Source organism: Pholcus phalangioides, unplaced genomic scaffold, assembly GCF_987345545.1.
Source record: "Pholcus phalangioides strain wild (caught in Gottingen) unplaced genomic scaffold, Ppha-v1.0 ptg000042l_1, whole genome shotgun sequence".
Lineage (NCBI taxonomy): Eukaryota > Metazoa > Arthropoda > Arachnida > Araneae > Pholcidae > Pholcus > Pholcus phalangioides.
In genome coordinates, this window is record NW_028301628.1 from 31,103,323 (window position 1) to 31,128,737 (window position 25,415).

General features: G+C 37.8%; 1 protein-coding gene across 1 annotated transcript; it reads right to left on the bottom strand.

The window, feature by feature from the left end:
* Nucleotides 1-6,830: 6,830 nt before the first annotated feature.
* Nucleotides 6,831-20,675, bottom strand: LOC149064800 (centromere protein X-like). Its single transcript, XM_089255172.1, has 6 exons — nt 20,464-20,675; nt 17,755-17,809; nt 17,298-17,351; nt 13,855-13,886; nt 11,927-11,983; nt 6,831-7,017 (listed from the first exon to the last, which is right to left on the bottom strand). Exons 1-6 carry the CDS (start codon nt 20,569-20,571, stop codon nt 7,000-7,002), a joined length of 324 nt encoding a protein of 107 aa, XP_089111298.1. The 5' UTR covers nt 20,572-20,675; the 3' UTR covers nt 6,831-6,999.
* Nucleotides 20,676-25,415: the final 4,740 nt, after the last annotated feature.

A 25,415-nucleotide genomic window follows, 5' to 3' on the forward strand; every position in this document is an offset into this window, starting at 1 on the left:
AAAAGGAAAATTGCTTCAATGTTCCTCAACTGAAAAACAATTACAATTATTTAAAATGCAATTCCCGAGAAATATGGTAATATTTGTTTCCATATGTTCATGAGTTTCATAATATATATATTAGAATTATCTTCGTATAAACTCAATTCTATTTTGTTTTCCTGTTTTTTCCTCTTGATTCTGATTCTAGTGGTGGTGCCAAAAAATAAAATAAATATTGAAACTATCTTTTTTTTTTTGTTTAACTTAGATAATGCAATTTTACCGAAATGAAAATTAGCATTAATTTATCTGTTATCAATATACTTATGTATCAATGTGAGAAATCAAGGATGTATTTGATGGCTTTTCAAGCATTAATTGGAATTGGGAAAAAAAAGTGTATCAGTTTTATTCGAAGCTGAAAAAAATTCACATTCAGTAGAACCTCTCAATAACGGACACCCACACATAGCTGCCAAGTAACTCTGATTTCTACTGATTTCTCTCCAAAAAAAAGACGGCTGTTTTCATTTTTGATCCCCGAAATGTTGCAAGCGTAATGTAAATTGTCGTCATTTCATAAAATAATATAAAGTATTTCATTTTCAGGGGTGGGGAGAGAGAATCTGTCAAACACAGCCAGCGTCAATTCAGCCTTTCGACACCTGAAATTGGTGAGACTTGTGTTTGCTTCTGCTTTCACCATGTCCCATTTCAGGCCTGATTTTTTTTTTTTCTTCAAATTTATTTTACAATTTGTGTGAATACATGTTATATGATATTATTGGCAACCAAGGAGACAAATGTCCCATACTGGTGGTTGCAATGAATAGGTTTAAAAAATACAGTACAGTGATATTAGTTTCAGATATATGATGGGAAAAAAATACAAAAAAGATAGTAGTTACAGATAAAAATAGTATAATTAACAAAAAATAAATGTTAAAAATTGCAATATAAATAATAAAGGATATTCTCATGCAACGGGGAGGTGCTATAAAAATTACATATGAATAATATCAACTTGAGTTCTTAATATTGACCCAAAATACACAAAAGAAGAAAAAAAAAATATGAATAACATATTAACGATACATATAATAAATATGAAGCCAACACATGAATTTGTACAGGATTATAGAAGGTGATTTAAAGATATGATTTAATTAAGCATAATGTTAGAGGATGTAATCAGAAATGTTAATGAGTTCGAGCAGGTAAAGTTTGAGGCCTTTTTTAAAGGAAGTAAATGTAGTAATGTCAGTGATTTCTCTGGGTAGATTATTATAGAATTTCGGAATCAGTAAGCAAAAGTGTTTAAGAATATTTTTATGAACTAATGGCAGTGAGTAGATGGCATTTAGACGTGCAGAAGTATGTGATACGTTAAGAGGTAAGGAGTATTGGTTAAGGAGTTTTATTATTAATAAGGATTTATATAAAAGTAGAGGTAACACACTGGGAGAATTCTTAATCGATGAAATTGATCAAATAGAGGGGTAACATAATCATTAGTGATGCGTCTGATAGCTTTTTTTTTGGAGAGAAATTTTTTTTGATTTGAGGAAAATGATGACAATTAATCTAATCTACTGGTTGGCGATGATGTGTTTCTACAAAGACAAAAAAAATCCCTAGTTTTTTTTCAAAAATCTCTTTTATGTTAACTTTTTTTTTTATGAAATTCGGGTCAGCATGAAAACTCCCTAATCTCCAAAGTTGACAGCTCTGCCCATGGAATAGAAAATTTTATTTGCTAATGGGGAGTGTGTCCACTAATGGATAATGGAAATACTGCTACTACGATGTTCAAAAGTTCCCAGACTTTATTACAAAAGAATGAAAGAAAGAAAGAAAGAATACAGATAGAATCTGTTTATTTGGTGTTGCCTTCGAAGTAACCACCCTGTGCAATTATGAATTTTTGCCATTTTTCGTAAGAAGATATAAATGCAGATTCTAAGACTCTTTTTGCCACATCCTCCAGTGCTTTTGTTGCTGCTCACTGCACTTTGGAACCTGAGAATTGTTTCCCCTTGAAAAAATTCTTTATACAAGGAAAAAATTAACATGGGGCAAAATAATGGGGGGGGGGGAAAGCTGATTATGGAAGTTGAGAATGTGATGTTTTGACAGGTAATCTCTTGACACCAGAAGGGACTTGTGAGCTGGCACATTTTCATAATGGAGCGCCCATGACTTGGCTTTTCAAAGATCTGGGCGTCTGCGTTTCACTGCCAAATCATGCAGATGTTTGAGGGCTCACAGATCCCTCCTGATGTTGGATTATCTGTGAAAACATCACATTCTGATACTTCTCTTTTTCCGTAACCAGCGTATTCCCCCTGTTCTCACCTCGTGACTTTTTCCCCTGACAAATAATTTTCTTAAGGGGGAAGGCAACGATTCTCTCTCTTGAGTTCCGAAGAAGTGCAGCGACGAAGGTACTGGAGTATAAGAAAAAAAAGACTTACAATATCCACATTCATGTCTTTGTATAAACAATGGCAAAAATGTATATATAATTGTGTGTGTGTGCACACAGCATGGTTACTTTGAAGAAAACACCTAATAAACAGATTATATATATTCATTGTTTGTTATTAAAATAAGTTTCAGAACATTTGAACATAGTAATGCATTGAGGCCCATAGACACAATTCAACAGTGTCTGTTAACGAGAGGCATCCACTAGCAGTGGGGTGGTTGCCCATTATGGGAGGTTCCACTTCTAATTAGTGATTTCATTTTGATGTGTATACAATTCATATTTAAAATCTGCATTTCTGCGTTAATTTGAATCATTTTCTAGTCTTTTGGTCTTCAATCAGTTTTCTGATCGTAAAAATCTTGAGTTCAAGTGGGGAAAGTGAAATATAATGAATGAAATTGAAATGTTCGATCGGTACTTACACAATAAGCTTTATTATTATTCAAGCTTTTTTTTTCAAAATGCTCTATTTATCTTTTCTTTTAAGTCTGTATCGGGGTAATTTTATTTTAATTTTCCACGATAGTTTTTTCTTCATTAGTTTCGTAAAAGAAATTAGATATTCAAATGCTCAAAAACGGAGATCTGAGAACAAATAGCTGTTAGTGGTCTGGAAATATTATGTGGCCGAATAAATGTTTTTCCCTGTATGAAAATCATGTCCAGAGGGAAAAAAAAATCGTAATTATAAGGATTTCTTTTCGCCATTTAACATTAAGTGATTCAAAATTTGATATGCTATCGATAACGGTACTGGAATGGTATCGACCGTAGAGAAGAAGAAAAACTCTCAAATTGACGAAAATATTTTTTGGTGAAATTCGAATTCTTAGCAGGAATAATGTGTATAAGAGTAGCAAGAACTTTCTTCTAGTTAACATATTTAGGTTTATTGTACTTAAAATTATTCGGGTGTAAATTCTGTTTCTTTTTCTTTCATAATACATACATATTTAGTGTATATGTGTGTGTGTGTGTGTACGGTATTTCTTAGCTGCCCACGGTACTTGTAAAATATTGTGAAAAAAAAAAAACCAGTTTCTCATCGTATATTTAAAAAAAGAAAAAAAAAATTGTACAAAGTTACGCAGCAGCTCTTCCTGCCCTCGGTATGATGTGAGTCTAGTTGTTATATACATATGAACTGATTGTAGAAGTCGACCATTTCGCGTTTCTGCTTTAACAGAAGTAAATATAGCCTATGGCGCATCTCTCAATGTCTCGAGACTAATTGATCATTTGTGTGCAAGTGTTTTTTTTCTTTTCTTCGTTTTCTCGTGTTTTTTATTTTATTTCTTTTCTCGTTCATTGGAAAAGTATGAAACAAACAGCTGTAGCTGTGCTGTTGAATGTAATATTTGCAATAGACACACCAAAATAAATACTAATGCATTTACATAACCCTTGTTTCAATGTCTTTTTTTCCTCTTTAAATATATTGGGCGTTTGTAAACTTAAAAAAAAAAAAAAGAGCAATGGTAGTGCAATGAATTAGTTCAGAAAATTCGTCGACATCAGTCAGTGGATGAGTGAAACCGGCCTCTCGCTGGAGCTAAGTAATCTAGTGAGGGGGCAACTCAGTGGCAGACTGAGGGTTCTACTGCGTCAGCGAGTAAGAGTATGACTTGGTGATTGAGTGCCTGTGACAGAACGATCTAGTAAGAAACAGTATAGTGAGTGAGCAATCTAGTGGATTGATGATAGAATGGGTGACCTTGAATAATGAACCCTCTGAGTAAGGGGCCGTTCAAGTATTACGTCATCATCGATGGGGGAGAGAGGGTTTCCGATTTGATGACGGGGGAGTTGGGATAATGCTTACGTCATCAACCACTCTTTATGAAAATATTAAATATTCTTAATGGCATCTTACTCTGTGCGCCAAAAACGAGAAAAACCTTTTGATAGTTTGTGGGAACTTGAAGTAACATTCCCCCTATTGATAAGTGCCCTACAGAGCCAAGTGATCTGGACTATGTGCCACGCATCACTCAAGTGATCCGTAATTATATGTCGCAGATCACTTGATCTGAGAATGTGCCGCAGGTAACTTGAGTGATGTAGAACTGCACTGGGGGCCACTTAAGTGATCTAAAACTATGTCACTCAAGGGATCTCTAAATGTGTCCCGGGTCATTTAAGTGATCTGTAAATGTGTCGCTTAATTCATTTTTACAAAATTAGGTTTGAGGAGGGCAGGCCGCACATCAGATAACCCCCAGGGCCATATTTGGTCCAAGGGCCTTTATGCGATTTATCATTATATGGCTTAGAGGGTGGGTCGCGATGAATTTATTAAAGATATAAATTTTGAGTTCATAGCCTTCAAATAACATTAAAATTAACAAATTGATTATAATAACAAAGGTATTTCCTTCCGAAATTTCAATTAAAATTATTTTTTTGCATCAAAAAAATAAATTTTTGATTGTGGGAGGGGGTGGGGCATTAGCCCCCATGTACGTCTCTGATACGACCAATACCCATTTGGATTCAGAGGGACAGCTGCTGACGAAATTTTGCTGACAAGGGGGAGGGGAACAAAAATGGCTAAAAAGTTGCTTACGTAATACTTGAAAAGCCTCTAAATGGTAGATTGAGCAAACTAGTGCGGGAGGAAGCAACCTACTGATTGACTGAGCAGGTGAAGTAATACATATAGTATTTATAGGGTGACCGTATATTACCAGAATTCTTTAGAACATAGCCATATATTTCGTTATTATTGGGTGTCCAAATATTCCAAAAAAATGTCCAGCTTTTTCAGCGATGCTTCCATTGAATTTCTAATATTTACAACTGCTTTACCACACACACCAACTTCCATCACATCGCCATATGGCAATTGTGGGTGGGAAATGTAGTCGCTATCTATCGATGGTTGCCCCACACTTAGTAGATAAAAAACTACTCTTCGATATTCTTTCCTTGGATTCAAACCCATAGACCTTGACGTAACCTTCATGGTGAAGGATGAACATCTTACCACTGCACGCTCGGGCAAGCAATACTACCCTCTGATATTTACTGGACATTTTCGTTATGTTAAACAGTTTTTTTATGAAATAATTGAAAAAGATTTGTAGAAGCTTCTAATCTCTTGCGCCCATCAATAATTTTCAGCAACAAATTAACCATTTTGCCCACAGCTGGTGATGTCCCATATTTTCTGGTGTATAGAACCCAATTTTTTGTAATTTTTGCCATGAAATATGGTCATCGCGAATAATTTACCAACTATTCTGATTCAATATGTATATACAAGGGGTATGGCATTTTGCTGACGAACCGTTGATCCTAGAGGCATACTTCCAGTTAGAAAAAGTTTTGAAATAATGTGTAGTACTCAAGATATGTCACCATGCTTTAAGGGGTTGTATATAGTTATTAAAATAGGAAAATTAATTTTTTATGCAGTCCCTGTGTGCCCCCAAAGCCCAATTAAAAAGTTTTTGCCATCTCTCCTGATGCCAACTAAAGAAATTCTCTATGTTTCTAAGTGCAATATTCAGATATTCACATTCAAAAAATGGAAGAAAGCTGGGAGAGAAAGCTGCTCTAAATGCTGAAAAATGGTTTTATCCACATATTTAATATGTTTTTTCCCAAATTTCCTCTGTTTAGTCGAATTTGAATATCGCAGTGAATATTGCACTTAGATACATTGAATTTTTTTTAGTTGGCATCAGGAGAGACGGCAACAACTTTTTAATTGGGCTTTGAGAGGACACAGACTGCATAAAAAGTTAATTTTTCTATTTCAATAACTATACAACCCCTAGAAATATGGATGACAATCTGAGTACTACATGTTATTTGGAAACTTTTTGTAACTGGAAGTTCGCCTGTAGGATCAATGGTTCATCAGCAAAATGCCATAACCCGTTTGCTATATGTATCCTGTATATAAAAAAAAAGTTTTTTCACTGTGAACAGACCACCATATATGTTCATGGATTTAGATGGCTTTGACTACCTTTTGTATGGGGCTACTACTTCAGCTGAAGTGGTGCGATGTTGCAAGAGCTTTTTCCATGTAATGGGGATCATTTTCTAACAATAGACACAGTAGCAGCAAACTGGATACTTGCTTTTTTTCCCTCTTTTCAAGTTTTCCCCCCCTTTTTAAGTTAATGAAAACAATTAAAAAAACCAGCAAATATTAATTCATAATTTGGAAACCCTGAGAATGTCGTGAAATTCGGCATTGCAGGGCTGAATCTGGAAAGACAGATCTACTTATAGCTTCATCCTAAAATTATCTTGACACAGACTTCCGAGTTCTTTAAAATAGGAATTGTTCATGCTATCAATAATATAATAGGATAACACATGAATAATTTATGCCCACAAATGATTACCAAGATTATACTGAGTTTATTTACATCATAAGTTACACGGTAAGTAATCGCTGAGCTACACATTTCACAGAAAGGTTCAATTTACATGTATTTACATAAGATAGATTGCGGTACAGATAACGCTGGTATTTTCAAAGCCAGTCATAATGCTGCGATTGAAACAGCTCAAGAGAAATCTAGAGTCTGAAACAAGAGTTTTCAAAATTTAAGGGTGGGAAAAAAGTAATACAATAAAAGAAATATCAACTTTGCTATATATATATGACTACGGCTTATAACAAGTGATTGTCAAGGAGCTATACAAAAAAAAAATTCTTAATAGCAAGTTGGAAATTAGAATGTATTCGCTATAGTAAGGGTTCTCACAAACTTATTCCACCCATGGTGTACCTTTCCCTAATCAATGCTTATCCTCGGCTTCTCTGAGCAGTTTAACGAAAAATCTCTTGGAAAAACCTGTCAGCAGTGCACAGTTGGATAACACCACCCTGCACTAGAGCATCAACTAAATTCACAAAAATGTTTTTTTTCTTTTAATCTCTTCAAGGATTGAACTAGAAACAGATTAATACCACTTATCATGTGCACATTCTCCTTAGTGAACATTATTCTGAGGTACTTATAACAAAGGATGGACACAAAAAAAATAATTTTCAATCGTCTTCGTATAGTTTCAGCAGGAATGTTTCATCTAAAAAGACTTTTGAGAATGCAACTCGTGCTCTAGCACAGGGTCTCCAAACTACGGCCCACGAGCACCACCAATACGACCCGCCATAGTTTATTTTGATTATGAAAGCCATGAAAAAAATCTTGATATTCTGGATTTTAAAAGTTCAATTAAGCCTCGATGAAAATAAGAGAACAGGAAATTTTATTAAAAGTTAGAACATCCAAAATTAAAGAAATGTCCTATAAAATATGGGTCATTTGGTCACCTAAACATACAAGTTTCTGGGCGGCGAGCAACTGAAATAATGCATATCCGGCCCATGTACTGAAAAGTTTGTGTACCCCTGATCTAGCAAAACAAATGAATTAGAAATCTGTTGTCTCCCTTAAAATTGATGGAAAAAAATAAATAAAAATGCAATTGACAAAAAAATTATTCACAGTATCTGTGTTTGTCTAAGTTGGAAATGATAGACCAATATAGATAGAATGTGTTGCGAGTGTCAATCATAAATATCAGTTAAATGCCGAAATAGGCAAAATACCACGTCGGATTTGTCTATCTGTTAACACGCTTGAATTCAAATGATTTTTTTTGGTTTTTAATTTTGAACTAACTTTGCTGCTAACTATATTATATCTATCAGCAGATAAAACAAAGTGTCCCTGGAAATTTTTTTGGATTTTTCGGTTGACATTTATTTTTCATAATTTTTTTCTCTGAGAATGACACTTCATATATATACTTTAGATCAGTTAACTCTGCTATTGATACTGGGATTGGGGAGGCAATGCTCTCTCCCGTATCTTCCTAATCTAAGGCTATCTCAACATACATACACGACAACGACTTGATTTGATTACTTCCAGTGACTCTTTTAAGAAAGGAATGGTTCAAACAAAGAAGCTGGATTCACGACAAAATAGCATTGGGATAGGCAAGCACTCTACCACTGCTCAACAACATACACTTCCAGTGACAGGTCATTTTTCACTGCTGAAATTTTTCCCATGGTTGTGAGCATAGGCGGATACAGGGTAGGGAAGGTGTGATCGCCCCCCCCTCTTCAGTATTTATTTATTTATACAATATTGTTGGCCCTTGGGCCTATACAAGAGGATGCGATTGAGAATTACAAAGATATTGTTTGATATTGGATAAAAAACTAGTGATAGAGGGAGATTCAACAATAGAGCTTGAGAGTTTGTTCCATTCACCAATGGTATGAGGAAAGAAGCTGTATTTAAAGCAGTCAGAGGAAGTAAAAATAGGTTTTAATTTAAGGGAATGGTCGAGTCTTCTAGAGATGTAGGATGGTTTGGCCAAGACACCAGAAGTATCTATGTTGTACTGACCATGGAAAATTTTATAAAGCAATGTTAATCGAGAAATGAGACGAAGAGTAGAAGTTCATTTTTAAGTTCGGACACAGAAATGAAAGATGACCACCAGTCATGAACAAAGCAGCGGATTTATTTTGAATTGATTCAAGTTCGTCTGTATTACTGGAGGTATAGGGGTCCCAGATTTCAGCGGCATAGGAGAGAACAGGGGAGATATAAGTTTGGTAACAGAGAAGTCTGATATCCAGAGTAGAGTGTTTAAGATTGCGGCGGAGGAAGAAAAGTTTGCAAAGACACTTCTGGTAAATATAGTCGATGTGTTTGTTCCAACGTAGGTCGGCTGAAATAATGACACCGAGGTATTTGATATGAGAAACTTTGGTAAATGATTGATGGAGGAAGAAGTTTATAGGTAACTTTCATGTGAAGCATTTTTGAGATATTCATTGGCATTTGCCATAGGGAACACCAGTCGGCGATGGAAGCCAGGTTATGTTGGAGAAGTTCTTGATCAGATTGATGGTGAATGATACGGTAAATTACACAGTCATCAGCAAATAGTCTAGTGGTGCAGTTGAGGGATTGTGGAAGGTCATTGATATAAATTAGGAAAAGTAACGGGGAGAGGACCGATCCTTGAGGGGTCCCAGACTTTACGGAGGTGGATGATGAGTTATGATCATTAAAATGAACAAACTGTTTACGGTGTTTTAGGAAAGCCTCCACCCAATTAAGTAATTGAACGTTAAGGTCAAGGTGTCAGAGTTTGAGGAGAAGTTTATCGTGGGGAACTTTATCAAAGGCTTTAGAGAAATCTAGGAATACAATATCAGTTTGTAGGTTTTTATCAATGGCTTCAGAGAGGTCGTGGATGAAGAGGGCCAGTTGGGAGGTAGTAGAGAGAGATTGTCTAAAGCCGTGCTGGTTGGGGGAAAAAAAAGCTGATGGAGTCTAAGTGGATACGGATTTCTTTTGCTACAATATGTTCGAAGATTTTACAGCAGGAGGAGGTGATTGCTATTGGCCTGAAGTTAAGGGGATTGGAAAGTGGACCCGATTTGTGGATAGGAATAATTTTATTGATTTTCCAGTCGTTCGGGAGGGTAGCAGAATTTAGTGAAACATTGAACAGGATTAAAAGATAGTCGGCGACTTCATCAGCACAGAATTTAAGAATAGAATTTGGGATGTCGTCGGGGCCAACAGAATGGGGTTTCAGTTTTTTCAAAAGTTTTAGGATACCTTGTTTGGAGAAGGATATTGGGGGTGAGTTGTGGATAGAATCAAAAAATGAGTATTGGGGAGGAGAGGGGTCTATTGTGAAAACCGAGCAGAAAGCTAAATTGAATTCGGTAGCCATCTCTGAGGGAGAAGATGTATATTTATTTGAACTTCTGAGGGAAGTGGGACCAACAGATTTAGGTCTAAGGTAACTCCAGAATTTTGTTGGATTGGTTTTTAAGTAATGGGGTAGAGAATGAGAGAGGTATCTGGACTTTTGGACGGAAATGAGGTTTCTGAGGTCTCGGGTGGAGGCTGAAATTATGGATTTGAGTGAATTGGATTTGTTGGTTTTATATTTGAAGGCGATTCGGCGGATTTTCCTCTTTACATGAATAATATCTCTGGTGATCCACGGATTAAAAAAAGACTTAGGAGAAACTTTTTTAATTGGAACTGTAGTTAAGCATTTGTCTATAATACATTTAAAAGAGGTCCAGAGGGTGTGGATATTGTTAGAAGAGGATATGGATAGGAAATCATTGAAGTGAGAGCGAAAAATTGCATAAGTGGATAATTTGCCTTGTTGAAATTACGTTTAGAGGCGAGTTTGTAGGAAGGGATAGAGTGGCGGAGGGAAAAGTTAATGACTGGGATATTATGGTCCGAGCAACCCTCAAAGATGGAAGTGGAAAGGATTGAAATTCGATTGGAGGTAGCAATGAGATTAAGGTAGAGCTGGAGTAGAGGGTGGTTCTTGTGGGTTCTAAAATGGATTGGACCAAGTTAAATTTAAGGAAGATATCTAAGACTTTGTTATTAATTCTGTGATTGCCAGACAGGGATTCCATATTTTTCCAGTCAATGCCGGGAAGATTCCAGTCTCCGGAGATAAGAATAGAATGTGTATTGTAAAATTTTTCAAGAATAATTTCCAGTTCTTCAAAAAGGTAGAAATCAGGAGAGGGAGGGAAATAGACAGAAAAGATGGCAAGTGGGGGACAGTTGGGTTGAAGCCATTCGGCTCCAACAATTTTGAGTTCGGAATCTAATAGAATTTCAGTTAAAGGGATAGAATTTTTGAAAATAAGTAAGACCCCCCCCCCTTTCCCCGAGAGTTTCTATCCTTTCGAAAAGCATTGTAATCATGTGGCAAAATTTCGGAATTAGAGATTGTATTATTTAGCCATGACTTGGTAACACCTAGAAAATGGGGATTATGGATGAGTAAGAATGATTCTAGAAAATCAGTTTTATTTTTCAGGCTGCAAGTGTTAATAGTTTCCAACTGAAAGGTATTTTTTAATTTGGAGGTTGTATAGACGGAAGAGTTGCTCGGGGGGAGTAGCCTAAAGGGGGTACCGAGGAAATATGGGAGGAGAGGGAGGGCAAAGAAGGGTTCGAAGCAGCCTGAGCGGGGAAGATCGGGTGGATATCATTAATATCGGGATCCCAGACATATTGTGTTATTTATGAGTGCAAAATTGTGAATAAGTTTTAATTTAATGCAGTAAATAGTATTATTGGCAGAGGTAGATATTTGCTCCCATTCACAAAACAAATCCTCAGTGATCAGCCTTCCCCCCCCACAAGGAAACGGTATCCACATATTATCGTGAACTCTCATTGCAAAACTTTTGCTGTAACTCAATCCGTACATTGACACAGAGATGTTGAACTTTGTACATACACCAAAGACGGGGAAAACACAGAGATGTTGAACTTTGTACATACACCAAAGACGGGGAAAACACAGAGTAATGCATTACTGTGTAAAATTTGAGAAGACATTTAATACCGCTGAGTTTAAGAAATCTGAAATGGAATTTAAAATAAAGTGTTGATAAGGTCTTACTAGCTGCGTAATTATCTTTTCGAGATGATATGTTGTTACTTCCGAAAGTCCTTCATCCTGTAATGAAAACAATTGATGAAACACATTTAAATGGTTAATACATACAGATAATTTTGCAGATGTGATAATGATCCATACAGACTAAGTTATTGTGTTAAAAATATAATTTTACTGTATAAGTATTAATATAATAAGACCAGAAGTATATTGCTGTAATGATTTTCAAGAATAAGTATGCAAACACGAAAGCTCTTCCTTCTTAGCCAAGTGTGTGTCTGTGGGGGATCCAGAAGATTACTTTTCATGATAATTTGATCATTTCTGTCACACCATGGTCATTTTCTGCACACGAGGGCTAATTAGACCATGACCTACAATTTATTGCCGATTCCGAAAGGCAGGCTTGTTTTTCATACTCATCGAGAGGTTGGTGCGCTAACCCCTCGATGGGGGACTCCTTGCGGTAGCAATTTTTGCTGCGGTCAAGTCGCCGTTTTTTGTTGTACCCCTGTGTCAGGAAAGTTTTCTGACAAGGACGAACTGGGTATCGAACTCGCGACACCTCTAAACATCCTTTGGTACTTTAGGCGAGCATCTTACCGACCGGGCTACCGCGCCCCTGATTACTTTTCATGCCAGAACATATCATACGAGTGCATGTATATGTATGACCCTAACATAATCATGTCAGAATTGTGCTTGTTTTGTGTTCTCATTGGTGCTGCCATGTCTTCCATATTTTTCATTTTTGCACCATAATCTCGGCTTAGCCCTGAAACCCTGTTTTGCACGTCACTGCCAAAGTCTAAAATTGGTCAGTTTTTACGAATCAAGATGGCCAATGCCCCATAACAAAAGAACATGATTCAGGGCCATTGCCAAGTTGTCACACTTCAATTACTGTATGTCAACGCTAGCGCAATGGCAACCCATCAAAACGCAGTCACGGCACAATATTTGTTTTTTGGAAATTTGACAGAAAACTATATGTCCATATTATTATACAGTTTTTGCTCTCAAATTTCTCCTTTTTCTTCCCTCTCTCATCGCATGAAGATAATTCGATACACAGCAACTATATATCACATGTTGGCAATGAAAAAAAGAAAAAAAAAAGGATTTGGCACCTGCCAGACGGTCTTCATCATGAAACTTTGTCCAAAACCCAAATCATTTCTGAAAATCGAATTTTGGCCAAACCTCTCGTCCATTTCATGAATTGGTTGCACAATACAATCACAATACAATACAACACACATACAATCCATACTCATAATTATGTATATATTTTTTATGTCTTTATTCAAATAAACCATCCTTGCAAATTTCTTTATTGCCAGTAGCTTGACATTTTTCACTGATATACATAAACTTCTCCCCCTTCAAAATGAGAGTTTCCAATGAGTCGAACTAATGATAAGTCAAAGGTTTTCATCATCGGCCGCTATACATTTGACTCAGGGCCAATGACACATTTAACTAGGCTGGGGAAACCAGGGTCCAGAGTAGAATTGGGAGAGGCTAAAAAAAAATTACACTTATTTTGACTAATAACTGTTTCAAGAATGGCCTCAAGGAAAAATCTACTGCGGGGACCCCCAAATGGCACCCTGATTTGACTAATAAAAATTTGATGGTATCTATTATACATGGGTGGAGATACGGGATGGGGGCATAACCCCCCTAGCATCAAAGGTAGAGTTGACTGATCTGCTGTATATGTGTACATACGAATTGACATCATCATCATCATCATGGCTCCCCAGACTTCCAAGTCTATCTCCACCTATGCTATTCCAATATTAAATCATGATAAACAGTGTTTTTCCCCACGTTGTTTTATTCATGTGGCTCGTACTTTTTAGAAATTATAACAATATATTATACCCATGATCCTGTACTACATTAACTATATAGTTTTTGCTTACTTTCACTATCACAGCAGACCTGGCAGCAGCTTCTGAAAAGTATATATAGGCATAATTAGAGGCAAAAAGACAACAAAAAATGGCATAATAAATGAATTAAAGGCATGAGAATCGGGAAATTGAAAATCTTTTATAAAGAGGTTAGGAGGGAATATAATTAATTTCGATACCTGGTGCTCCTCAAGTGAGCAGGTCTAAGGCTTATAAAAATCTTTCTCACACAAAGAAAGCATATATATATATATATGTGAGAATTACCCCCTCCCCCAGTAGAGGTGGGTTTAATGGTGGGCACATCTGGTGTGCGCCCAGGACTGTCCTAAGAACATCATAGCCCCCTAGATAAAGTGATTTTTCTGAGGCCACAAGACAAATTTACATGCTTACTCTCAAAAATTCCAACTAGACCTCATTTTTGTGAAGCCCCAGGCTGTGTCCATGAGTTAAGACGGCACTGCCTGGACCCCCCTGATTACAGAAGGGCCCTGAAACCTTTACTCTTTTTTCTAAGGGGGCCCAATATTTTCTTTCGTGGCCCAAGCTTCAATAGAACTTAATCCGCCTCTGCCTCTCCCCTATTCTCCCCAGTGTCTTAACGCATGGGCCCACCCGGGCACCTCAAGAGAAGTGACGCCTTACAAAAGTGAGATCCGGTTGAAATTTTCTAGGATTTACCAGGTTGGGAATCCGGAAAACCACTTGGCCCGGGAGCCCATGATACTCTTAAGACGGCCCTGCTTCTCCCTCCCCACCAAAGGCTTCAAGATATTTGGTTGGTCACCCCTGAATGTATACTGTATAAATTTGAGATCACTACATTATTGAGCCATGCACCAATTCTTTTTTCAATCAGTTCTTGAATATATTAACATCAAACACTGGGAACTTTGGTGCCACCTGTCATCAGACTGGTAAACATCATTAAAAATTAGAAACCAATTATAGAACAGCTGCTGACATCTATTATTTATTGAAATAAAATAAAACTTCAATCTAGTATCACCCATGAAAACTAGATGGCGGTAAATACTTCAGCAAGGAAATAGCCTTCATTACATAGGTCACAGCCGTACGGTCTCGGGTGACTGCAGCTAGTCAAGACCGACCATATTTACATCAGCAACATTTTTTTACACAGATTATTTTGTACTTATTACTGAGCTTATATTACTCAATGTTATAAGCTCGATGGTACTTATCATCAGAACATTCCATAAATAAAGTCGCAAATTTGCCGCTACCTATGGCTCAACAACGGTACTAAGTGATAGCTTTTCGTTTACTTACTGAATAATAGATGGAAGCATAGGTCCTATTTTTTAATATTTTGATACATTTTTTAAGTTTTTAAATTTCGAGATAGATGGCAACAGTATTTTGGAAATAAACTTCGAACTGCATGAGTGTGACGCTGACCATATTTTCCAGGGAAATATGCCAAATAATAGGAGCTCAAATACAGGGTAACACAGGCAATTGCCAATTGTTGGGGAACATGGGAAAAAAAAAATGGAAATGGCTATAAACGCAGCACTCTTCAGGAAGGTGCATTACATTATTGTTTCAGAAATTATTGGGGAGGGGAGCCTCAGCCCCCTAGCTTTCGGCACCTATGACAAGGTGCCCCATAAACGAATATGAGTCCTACAAAATGCAGGGTGTATATGATTCACATATCATTTCTGAATGTTCTTGTTACTAGCGCTCACACAAGGTTTTTCATTGTGATGCTGACATGCGTGGATAAAGCACTGTCATTTAAGTTGTTTTACCTCACCCATGAATCGTGAGCTGAAGATTTACAAAAATTTTGAACACAAAAGAGATTGGAGAAAGGTTCAGGCACAATGAGGTAGATACAGGAAATCCTCTATCAACAAAAATTTGAACTTTTTTTTCTGCACAGAAAAAGAAAACCATGAGAATGTTTTCGCAAACAGCATTGAAATACGGTGAAACTTTGCTACAAAGTGGGAACCGTTCTGGTCCCCCTTTGATAAATCCCTCTACAACCATATTTTTTCAAGTCCTGTTTGGGAATGTCTATATTCTAATGTTTAACTGCTGCCTCTTGATATAACGATAATCCCTCTACAATATATATTTTTTGCCACAGCAGGGCTGTAGTGCGCCTTCTCAGGGTGCTGGGGCAGACTTTTATTTAAGGGCCCTTCTCGAAAGGGCTATTATTATGCAAAAACTAGTGTTAACTCCTGCAGGGGCGCCATTTAACTTGGGGCCCAGGGGGCAGTGCCCTGGTTGCCACCACTCTAGTAACGGCCCAAGTCCACAGAGTATCGTTATATCAAGGTTCCACTGTACAACAATTACTTAGATTTTTATGAATTTTTTTAACTATCTACAAATGTTTGGGACACCCTGTATGCATTGGGTACACATACTCATCTTTGATGTTGGGGTAGTTTCGTTCATACACAAACATAGAAAATTTTGGGCACCATACCAATTTTTTTAGTTGCCATGACAATTTGGTGCCTGGGATATATATCCAGCAGTTACAAAGTTAGAGTTTGAGAATACAAAACTTTCTGAATTTAGGTCAGAGTGTCGATCCGTGTGGAGAGACGCCCCGAAAAAACAGAAACAATTATTTTTGACCGTTTCTTTAAAAAATATATATATGCTTATATCTTTTAAGAAATTTGCTATAAACTGATCTATCGCCACCTCCCCTCCATTGTCCAACAATGTTTTACAAGTCTGTGGTGCCACCTACACAAATACCATCTGACAACTGTGACATCACGGATGATCCATATGTGTGTGTGCACGAGATAAAAGAGACAGTCGATCTTGAGAGACAGCAAGTAAATGTCTGATTTCTTGTGTGCCAATATTCTAACAAAATATGTAAATAAAATATCTATCATTTTAATTCAGAAATATAGCTTAAGTTAAATCGCCTCCTTCAATGATGAGCCTCCACAACTCTAACACCACTCAAATATTTCAAATTGATTTTAAACATTTTTAACGCCATTGAAACAAATTTTTAACAGGAGACTTAACAATGGTATCATTATAACAATTGAATCATTGAACCCACTGGCATCCACCCTCTAAATTTCTTACCACATCACCTTGCATCAATAAAGGAACTGGTTTTTTACATGCTGCGAGTACGAGAGGATTATGAATACTCTCCATGCCGTCCATATACCTGAGCAGGGCCCCCTAGGCTGGGATCTCCTAAGCCAGAATTTTTACAAACAATTTCATAGCAAATTTATAAAAAAAATGATGGTAATTGTTCCATGCTCCAAAGTTGGAGCCCCCATGTGTGAGCAGCATGCTATCCTCTGTGATAAAGGACCCACAATTTTGCTTACCATTCCACTCCTGATTGCAAAGCTTCGGCATTTTATGCGATCAAACAAATGAAATTAACAAAATATAAAAAAAGAAATAGGAAAACAACATGCCTGCTGTAAAGATCTTCAGAAGTTCGCAAACCATTTTCAAAGCTTCTGGATTCACTGTAAGACAAAATAAATAAAATATAAGTGCAAAACAATTTGCATTGCATACACACAGAGTGGCATTTACAGTCACGGGTGCTAAAGTATCAACTCTTTTATGAGTGCTAAGAGATTAATCACAGATATATACAGTCGAATACCTCTATAGCGAAAAGAAATCTCATTTTATATATGTATATAACAAGCACCTTTTTTAATCCCCTAAATAACTTTACATACAACCAATGGAAAAACCTGGAATTCCGTTATACCAAAGTGATTCCTATTGTCTCTTGAAGTTTGATATAACAGAATTCGACTGTATGTATATGTGTATATATATTTTATGAAAGTTAATTATACACAATTCAAAGTAATCGAATCATACTCTTAATAATAAGGTTAGTATGTAAAGAAATACTTTTGGTTCTCGACTGGTCCCTGAATTTCATTTTCATAAGTTCTTCAATGGTTTTCTGAAAGAGAAATTCACAAAGATATCAATATTTTAGCGGAATTGTCAGTCATATAATGGGGAAAAACCTCACACGATAGCTATATCCACAACAGAGATAACACTACTTTACCAATGAAGAACAACTGTTTTTTATAACACACATTTAAACTGGAAAGTGTTGCATGTGCCGTATTTTCCTCTATATAATACAGTTGAATCCCGTTTTAATGAATACCGATATAGCAAAGATCTTATTTTAATGAACACTTTTCTAATCCACCAGATAAGTTTACATAGCAGCAATGCAAAAACCTGGAATTACTTTATAATGAAATTTTGTTTTCGTTGTAATGGGATTTGACTGTATGCAGATTTTCTGTTAAAAAAAAGTGGTTAAACACATTTATAAAAATGCGGATTATCTACCGCTGTGGATAATCTGCAGAAAATGATGCTATTAGCCTGATGAGTCTGAATTTGAAAGTTTTTGGTTGATACTGTAAATTTTGTTTTGTGTGTAAATAATGCTATTGTTTCGTAAATTAATTTCATCAATTAACATACCAATGGATTAGTTCTGATTCTTGTAATAAATTGTTTTCTTCCTTTCTTCAAATTTCGCTTAAATGTCAATCAACATACAGTAGCCACATTATTGTTTTTCAAAAATATATGCTCATAAATTCTAATACACTGTCCATACAAAGCTTCGAAAAACAAAAGTTTTGTTTACGATATCAACAAAATTCTGTTATTTCCCGTAAAATAAAATTTCATTGCAAGATAAAAACTCCCTTATTCACGTTGGCATCATCAGTTCAATTTTGTAATACGTTACAAAAAGGAGGCTAACCCTGCCTGTTCCCCGCAGAATCGGATCTCGAATCCTGCCAACTATGTGGCTGCAGAAGGTGGGGGAGGCGGTGATTTTTTTTGGGTGTCAACTGAAAGGGGGAGCGCGAATTTTATTAAATCAACAAAATGCAATTTGCTTATGCTTGAAAAATGTCCAGACCCAGCGCACTGCTGTTTTCTCAACATTTTCGTTGCCAAGGTATGGCTCAAGAGTGATGGTGCACAGCGTCGCGACTTCTTATTGCTCTAAAATTTTTAATCCATCTGTTTCCCATCATTGTTTCTTAACAAAAGTTTAGGCTGCCGCCTGGGTGCGACACACCTCTTGCTTAAGCCGCCCCTGTTAAAGTTAATGATTTGTGCCTACTGTATAATGGAACTAATATGTGAAATTTGGTCAAATTTTGGCATTTCTTTATGTACATATATTTACTTGATTTTCTGTCACTTTATTCATCCTCATTTTTGACGATGCTCGAGCCAAGTAACCAGACACAAGTGGACGCTGCTGTTCTTTATTCTCTTCTCATAATACAATACAGCTTCTCTCTGCTTCCCCCCCCCATCATTTCTTGCATGCTCTTTCCTGATACACACCTCAAATTTCTGTTTTCGCTGATGACATATCCCTGTTTCAGTCCTGTTCTTTTTCTATTTTTTCTTCCCGAGAACTGAGTGTTTCGGCTTGATCTGGGCAGTTGGCCAGGCACGTCTCCCATGAATGGTTCTTAACTATGCAGCGATGGGCTTAAGCTCCTTCTGGAGTACATCTTAAATTATTCTGTGTCTAATCTAACGAAGTACAAAGAGTTATTTAATCACTACATAGCCTGTCTGAATTGTTCATCACATGTTCCCTCGAACCCCCCCCCCCTGTCTGATTGGATCGCCATACACTACAAAAGCCTACCGTTGCTGTAGACTTTGAGGTCCAGATCTGCCAATAGCGCATCCATGGGGACGCCTCCATCAATTGCATCATCTGGGCTGATTCTTCCAAAGACCCATCTTGTTGCCTATGCTTACCTAAGTGCTTCTCAATGTTTCAACCATGGCTCAGGACCTTCAGAGGAACTTTCTTACCTATAATGCGTCCATCCAGACGCCTCCAATAATGTTTCATCAACTGAACTGTTGCGGACATGGTCTATTCAGGGGGCTCATTAATGAATTTATCTTAATGTCTCAATTAAATACAATCATCATAATTTTAAAAATGTCTTTGGCTTTTTTTGTTTGACTCATTGCATCAGATATTATTTTAATGTGTTCTAGCAATACAAATTTTTAGGAACCTGGGTGATTATGAATCCGTGCCCCTCTCATGAGTCTCCCCCTTGAGCATAAATTAATAAATGTAAATTTAACTATAACTTCAAAGTTAAATAACCATTATAACATTTATGAATGCGTTGTAAAACGGTTTTGAAGTTTCATCACATGGTTGCTTTTGCGAATGGTATCGAACCAAATGGTACAGTCGAATCTCGTTATAAGATGAAATTTTTTTATAAAGGAATTCCAGATTTTTGCATTGTCCTCCTGTAAACTTATCTGGGGATTAGGAAAAGTGTTCATTGAAACGAGATTTTCGCCGTAACGGTATTCGTTTTTAACGGGATTCGACTGTATTACATTCTAATGATTGGGCGCAAGACCATAACAAGGTATTTTGCCGCCCGGGGCTGCAAAACATGATTTTATCGTTCCCACAACTATAAAATTCGACAATGTTCTTTGTTAATACCTAACAGTTCCGCCCAGGGCAGTTCCCCCCGCTCTAGTTACGGCCCTGATTGGGGGAATGTTGTCAATTACCTCTTTGAATTCGGCCCAGCAAACATTCATCAGAGGCTCATCTTCTTGCTCAGTTTCCCCGTTATTCGTTTCTGGTACAGTTGCTATTGACTCTCGTTCGTTCGACATCTTTATATAATTGTCCCACAGGTAGAACTGACGGATGAGCAACAGGAAAAATCAGACGATCCCAGGATCCCGCCAATACCTTCGCTGAAAAACGATTTTGTTGTGTCAATACACCGGGTCTTTACGCCTCTAGAGAAAAAAAAAATTTGGAAACACTATAAAACTGTTATGACCATATGTCCCAATAGCGTGACTGGTGATCGTGCTGCCATCTATCCGCACAAATCTAACATAAATGATATCCGTATTTTTATTTGAGGATTCTGTGATCCTAGGCAGGGCCGGACTCTTAGGCAGGTGGGAACAGGGCCGTCTTAAGAGCATCATGGGCCCCCGGGCCAAATGATTTTTCTGAGGGCCCTACCAGGCAAATTTTCGAAAATCTCAACCAGATCCTATTTTTGTGAAGCCCCCGGGCCGTGCTCGGGTGGGCCCATGCCTTAAGACCGCAGTGGGTGGGAATGGTGCTGAAGGGAAACATCGCCCCCGCAAAATAGATTAAAAATACTTTGTTTACATACAGAAAAATACCTACATTTTGATTTCCTAACAAAGCAACAGCTTAAAGTTCTGTCCAAGACCGGGACTCTCGTGGTCTAGGATTCTGACAACGCCCTCCTAAACCCAGGGCCTGTTTCTCATAAGTTCGGGCCCTGGGCAAATATTATTTTTAAGGGGGGGGGGGCTATACATGGCGTTCTTTGAGGCAGCGGCGTGGGGAGAGATCCATACCTTCTGCAATGCAAAAGGCAGCCAATTTCGGCGGCCTGAAAATTTGTGAGCACACGCCCCATTTTCCCATGTGGGGAAACAGGCTCTGCCAAAGCACAGCTGAAAGAGTATTTATTTGTAAATCTGGGCAAACAACCCGTCGTCTAGCCTTGACAGAAATTCCTTTGTGGTGCACTGTGCACAGTTATTGTAGACACGGCACCCACATTTTGCCACAGAATCCCTAGCATAGGCACCGAAACCTAGAGCCTAAAGCCATTTCAGCCCCCTTCCCCCACAAAGATCGAGAAAAATAATTTCGGAGGGCCGCGAAGCCATTTTCGCCCTGTGTCGCAAAATACTTAAGTCCGTCCCTGATCCTAGGACAGCAAGACTATGGAAAAAATTCGGGTTGCAGTGAGAAACTTCCGGAAATGAGTACATATGCGTTCACAACCTTGGTAACATCACCCATGCTTCCCACGGCAGGGGGGGGGGGGGAGCTGACACCAGCATTTTGTGTGTGTCCTCAGGGCTAAGGCGACTTGATAAGGGGCCCTTATTCTAGTGGCTATACTCAGGGCTACCGCGTGACCCCCTGCTGTTTCAGTTCGTAGAAGTCCATAATGTCTGGATGGAATGAAAATTGGCATAAACAGATGTCGCATTCCACAGTGAAATTGCCTTTGGGTGCCGATAAAGCACATGAACAGGGGCGGATTAAGATGTTTGAAGGCCCTAAGCACTTAAATGATTTTGGTGCCCACCCCCCCTTTATATGTATATTTTACACAATGTTGAATCTATCAATAAAAAAAAAACATTGAATGAAACTTTGTATTTCAGAAGTAACTATGACCAGCAGTGGATCCAGAAGTTGGATGGAGAGTAATCCCCCTTACAAAATTTGGATAATATGGTAAAACTTGGTCTGTCCCGTAAAATACGGGACAATCCTGCAATCTTACAGCCACCCCTCCTGACTCATCGCTGTGGATCCGTGACTGTGTCTAAGGTTGAATATATGATCTGGATATTTCTGAGCACTCACTTTCTTTATCTAAAAGCTTTCTCCTACTTTTTTTTCTAGCTCAAAGTCTTTGATAACGTCTTTAAAACTAATGCTACTTACCACATTCGTGTCTATACTTAGTAGAGATGAGCCATTGTGTATTTTTACATACTTTAATCGAGGAAAAATGGACCCTCAATCAAAAATGTTTTTTTTTCCACATTATTTGCTTCTTAACTCAACGCATCTTGAATTTTCCTTTCAGTGTTTTGATTCTAGCTTCAAAATTACAATGTTCAATTTTATTAGTTTTTTCATCTCCAAATTCAACTTGATTAGATAGACCATGGATTTACTATATAGAGTGGCCTCTGTAAATTCGCCCTTCATCTCAGCCATCAACTATTTGCCGTAGAATGGCAAATAGTTGGTTCCAATTTTAAAAATGATAAAAATGTGTCTAGAAACCACTCTCAGTTTTGAGAATGAAAATACAGTGTGTCACAAACTAAAAAAAATTGATTTTACATGGACACCCTGTCCTGAAAAAACCCAATTAGAAAGTTGTTGCAAATTCAAAAATCTGTGAAAAAAGTTGGGAAAGAACATCGTAAACTAAGGGACAACGCCTCTTTCCCTCATTTATGCTGTTCTTTCCCAACTCGTCTCCGATCAGGACCGGACTTGGGGGGTGCGAAAGGTTCGGTCGCACCGGGCCGCAATTTTTTCAAAAGAAACCTTTTCCTTTCTCGGCAGATGCTTTGGAAATTTTTGATTAAAATTAAATTTTTTTCCCATTAAACTATTATTGATTGTGAAAGGAGGCTTTCAGTTTAAAGCCCCGACAATATTATTTTTAGCGTTATTAAGTATGGCAGTAGCTTGTTTTTAAAAGAAAAAAGTGTATGTTATGCAGGTGGTCGCATTCTTTATCCGTTAAAAAAGTCTGGCCTTTCTTTCTGCCGTTAAAGAATAACAGGGCTATATTAACCAAAAAAAAAAAAAAACACCTCGCTTGGAGTATCAAACGAAAAAGGGGACTAGAAAAGATCAGTACCGTCTTAAGGCATGGGCCCACCCGGGCACGACCCGGGGGTCTCAAGAGAAAAGGGGCCTCACAAAAATGAGATACGGTTGAAATTTGCGAGCATTTGACTGGTAGGGCCTCAGAAAGGTCACTTGGCCCGGGGGCCCATGATGCTCTTAAAACGGCCCTGGAAAAGATATCTAGCAATTTTTTCCCCTTTAAAACCTCTCTTGTTGGAGTTACCATCGGGTCTGGAGGTACCAATAGTGCGCACAAGGTGAATGTTTGTACTTTCATTCGGCGATGCTTCCACTATTGATGTTCCATAGTAGACTGTAGCACGGATATCTCTAGATCAGCGGTACACAACCGGTGCTCCGCGGAGCCCTTGGGGCTCTTTGTCCACTCTCCAGGGGCTCCGCTCGAAGAAAATAAACAAACAGTAAAATTTTAAAAAGTTATTATAAATATTTTTAAATAGTAAAAATAAATCAGTAACTTTTATGGACAATTAAAAAATGGGCCTACGGGGCTCCGCCATAGAGTTTTTTTGCTAAAGAGGGCTCCGCGAGTCAAAAAAGATTGAGAACCGCTGCTCTAGATGATGACTGCCCCGGAGCGCGGCAACTGTCCTCTGGAGTGTTAACAGCATGCCTTCCTGAAACCTCTAAAATGTCACGTTTCCCTAACGTGGCTTGAGAATTTTTCAGTCATAAACATTACCATCTGAATCATTCTCTCATATATTCCGGAAGACGGACATACAATGTGTAAATTCTAAATTTTGACAATTTTTACTACTGAGCTTCCGAATAAAAAGTAAGACGTTTCTCTTTGATTTTTTTTTTCTGAATCTAATTATTCACCTAGTACAGTACCAACATTAGAGATATTTTGTTTCCATGAACAGAGCCGGATCTTGTATCCTGCGAACTACACGTCCGCAAAAGGCGCCAACTGAAAGGGGTGATATTTTTTTTTTCATCAAAGCATCATTCGCTTACACATAAAAATTGTCCAGAACCGACCCTGCTCATGAATAGTGAGTTCATGCATGAAAACATTTAAGATCACAAATTTCCGAACGTTTAGAATGTAGGCCACGCTGCTTACAGCCCCGGTAGTTCATTCACTTTCACAATCAGAAATGCCTTATGTGGTGACGACAAAGCTCAGGTATAAAAAACTAAATTCTTCATTTAACTTTGCTCCTTATAAACCATAGTTTCCACAACCTTTTTTGTCCCATCGCCTTCAGAATTTTTCTTCTCCCAACGCAATCTAACCCATAGGATCCTATGTCATACGCGTAGCTTCTACCCTCCCCCCCCCGGAACATTCCAACGTCCCCCGGGTGCGTCCCCCGGTTCCCAACGTTAACGCCCACGTTGGGAATCATTGTTATAAACAAAGCTTATATAAACTGGCCTGAAAGATCAAACTTCCAGTTCAGTAATTTTTTCAAGACCCAAGGAGATATCCAAAACAAAGAACCTCTACACAAGCAGACACTGAGCTATAAGGAAAGCCCTTTGCAAGCAGACGACAGATAAGATCGTGAAAAGTGAATTTTTCCACACTCCACTTTACAGTAATGTGCTGCCATCTAATCTCAAATTTAAAAGTGACTTATGTGGTGATGATGAAATTTGAAGTAAAAAACTATATTCTTTATTCCGCTCAGTTCCTTGTAAGCAAAGCTCATAAACTGAACTGGAAATTTCAACTGAAAGTTCGGTTATTTTATATGAGGATAAGGAGACGTCCAAAACAAGAACCTCGTAATGAGCAGACGACAGACAAGAAGTCGGTTTGTTCGGTTCCCTACAAGCTAAGCTCACAAACAGAACTGGAAGTTCAAACTGCCAGTTCGGTAATTTCTTCAGGATACAAGGAGACATCCAAAACAAATAACCTGGAGAGAAGCAGACGACAGATAGTTAAATGCGTCTTGCGCCGCTCGTTTTGCCGATGTTCTCTTCACTCTTGTGTGTTTTCTACCCCTTCAAACCAGAGCATGCAGACGACAGAGTAGCTGATGCCAAGGCCATATGCTATAATATGACCGCCCTGATCTGATGTGCCACGCTAGGA

Bases quoted from the DNA above. Each gene is read 5' to 3' on its own strand.
- LOC149064800 (XM_089255172.1), bottom strand. From the start codon at position 20,571: ATGTCGAACGAACGAGAGTCAATAGCAACTGTACCAGAAACGAATAAC. The intron at 17,352-17,754 runs GTATTTCTTTAC...TTTGTCTTACAG, and splicing joins GGACCAGTCGAGAACCAAAA to TGAATCCAGAAGCTTTGAAA. The intron at 11,984-13,854 runs GTAAGCAAAAAC...TTTTCATTACAG, and splicing joins GGTCTGCTGTGATAGTGAAA to GATGAAGGACTTTCGGAAGT.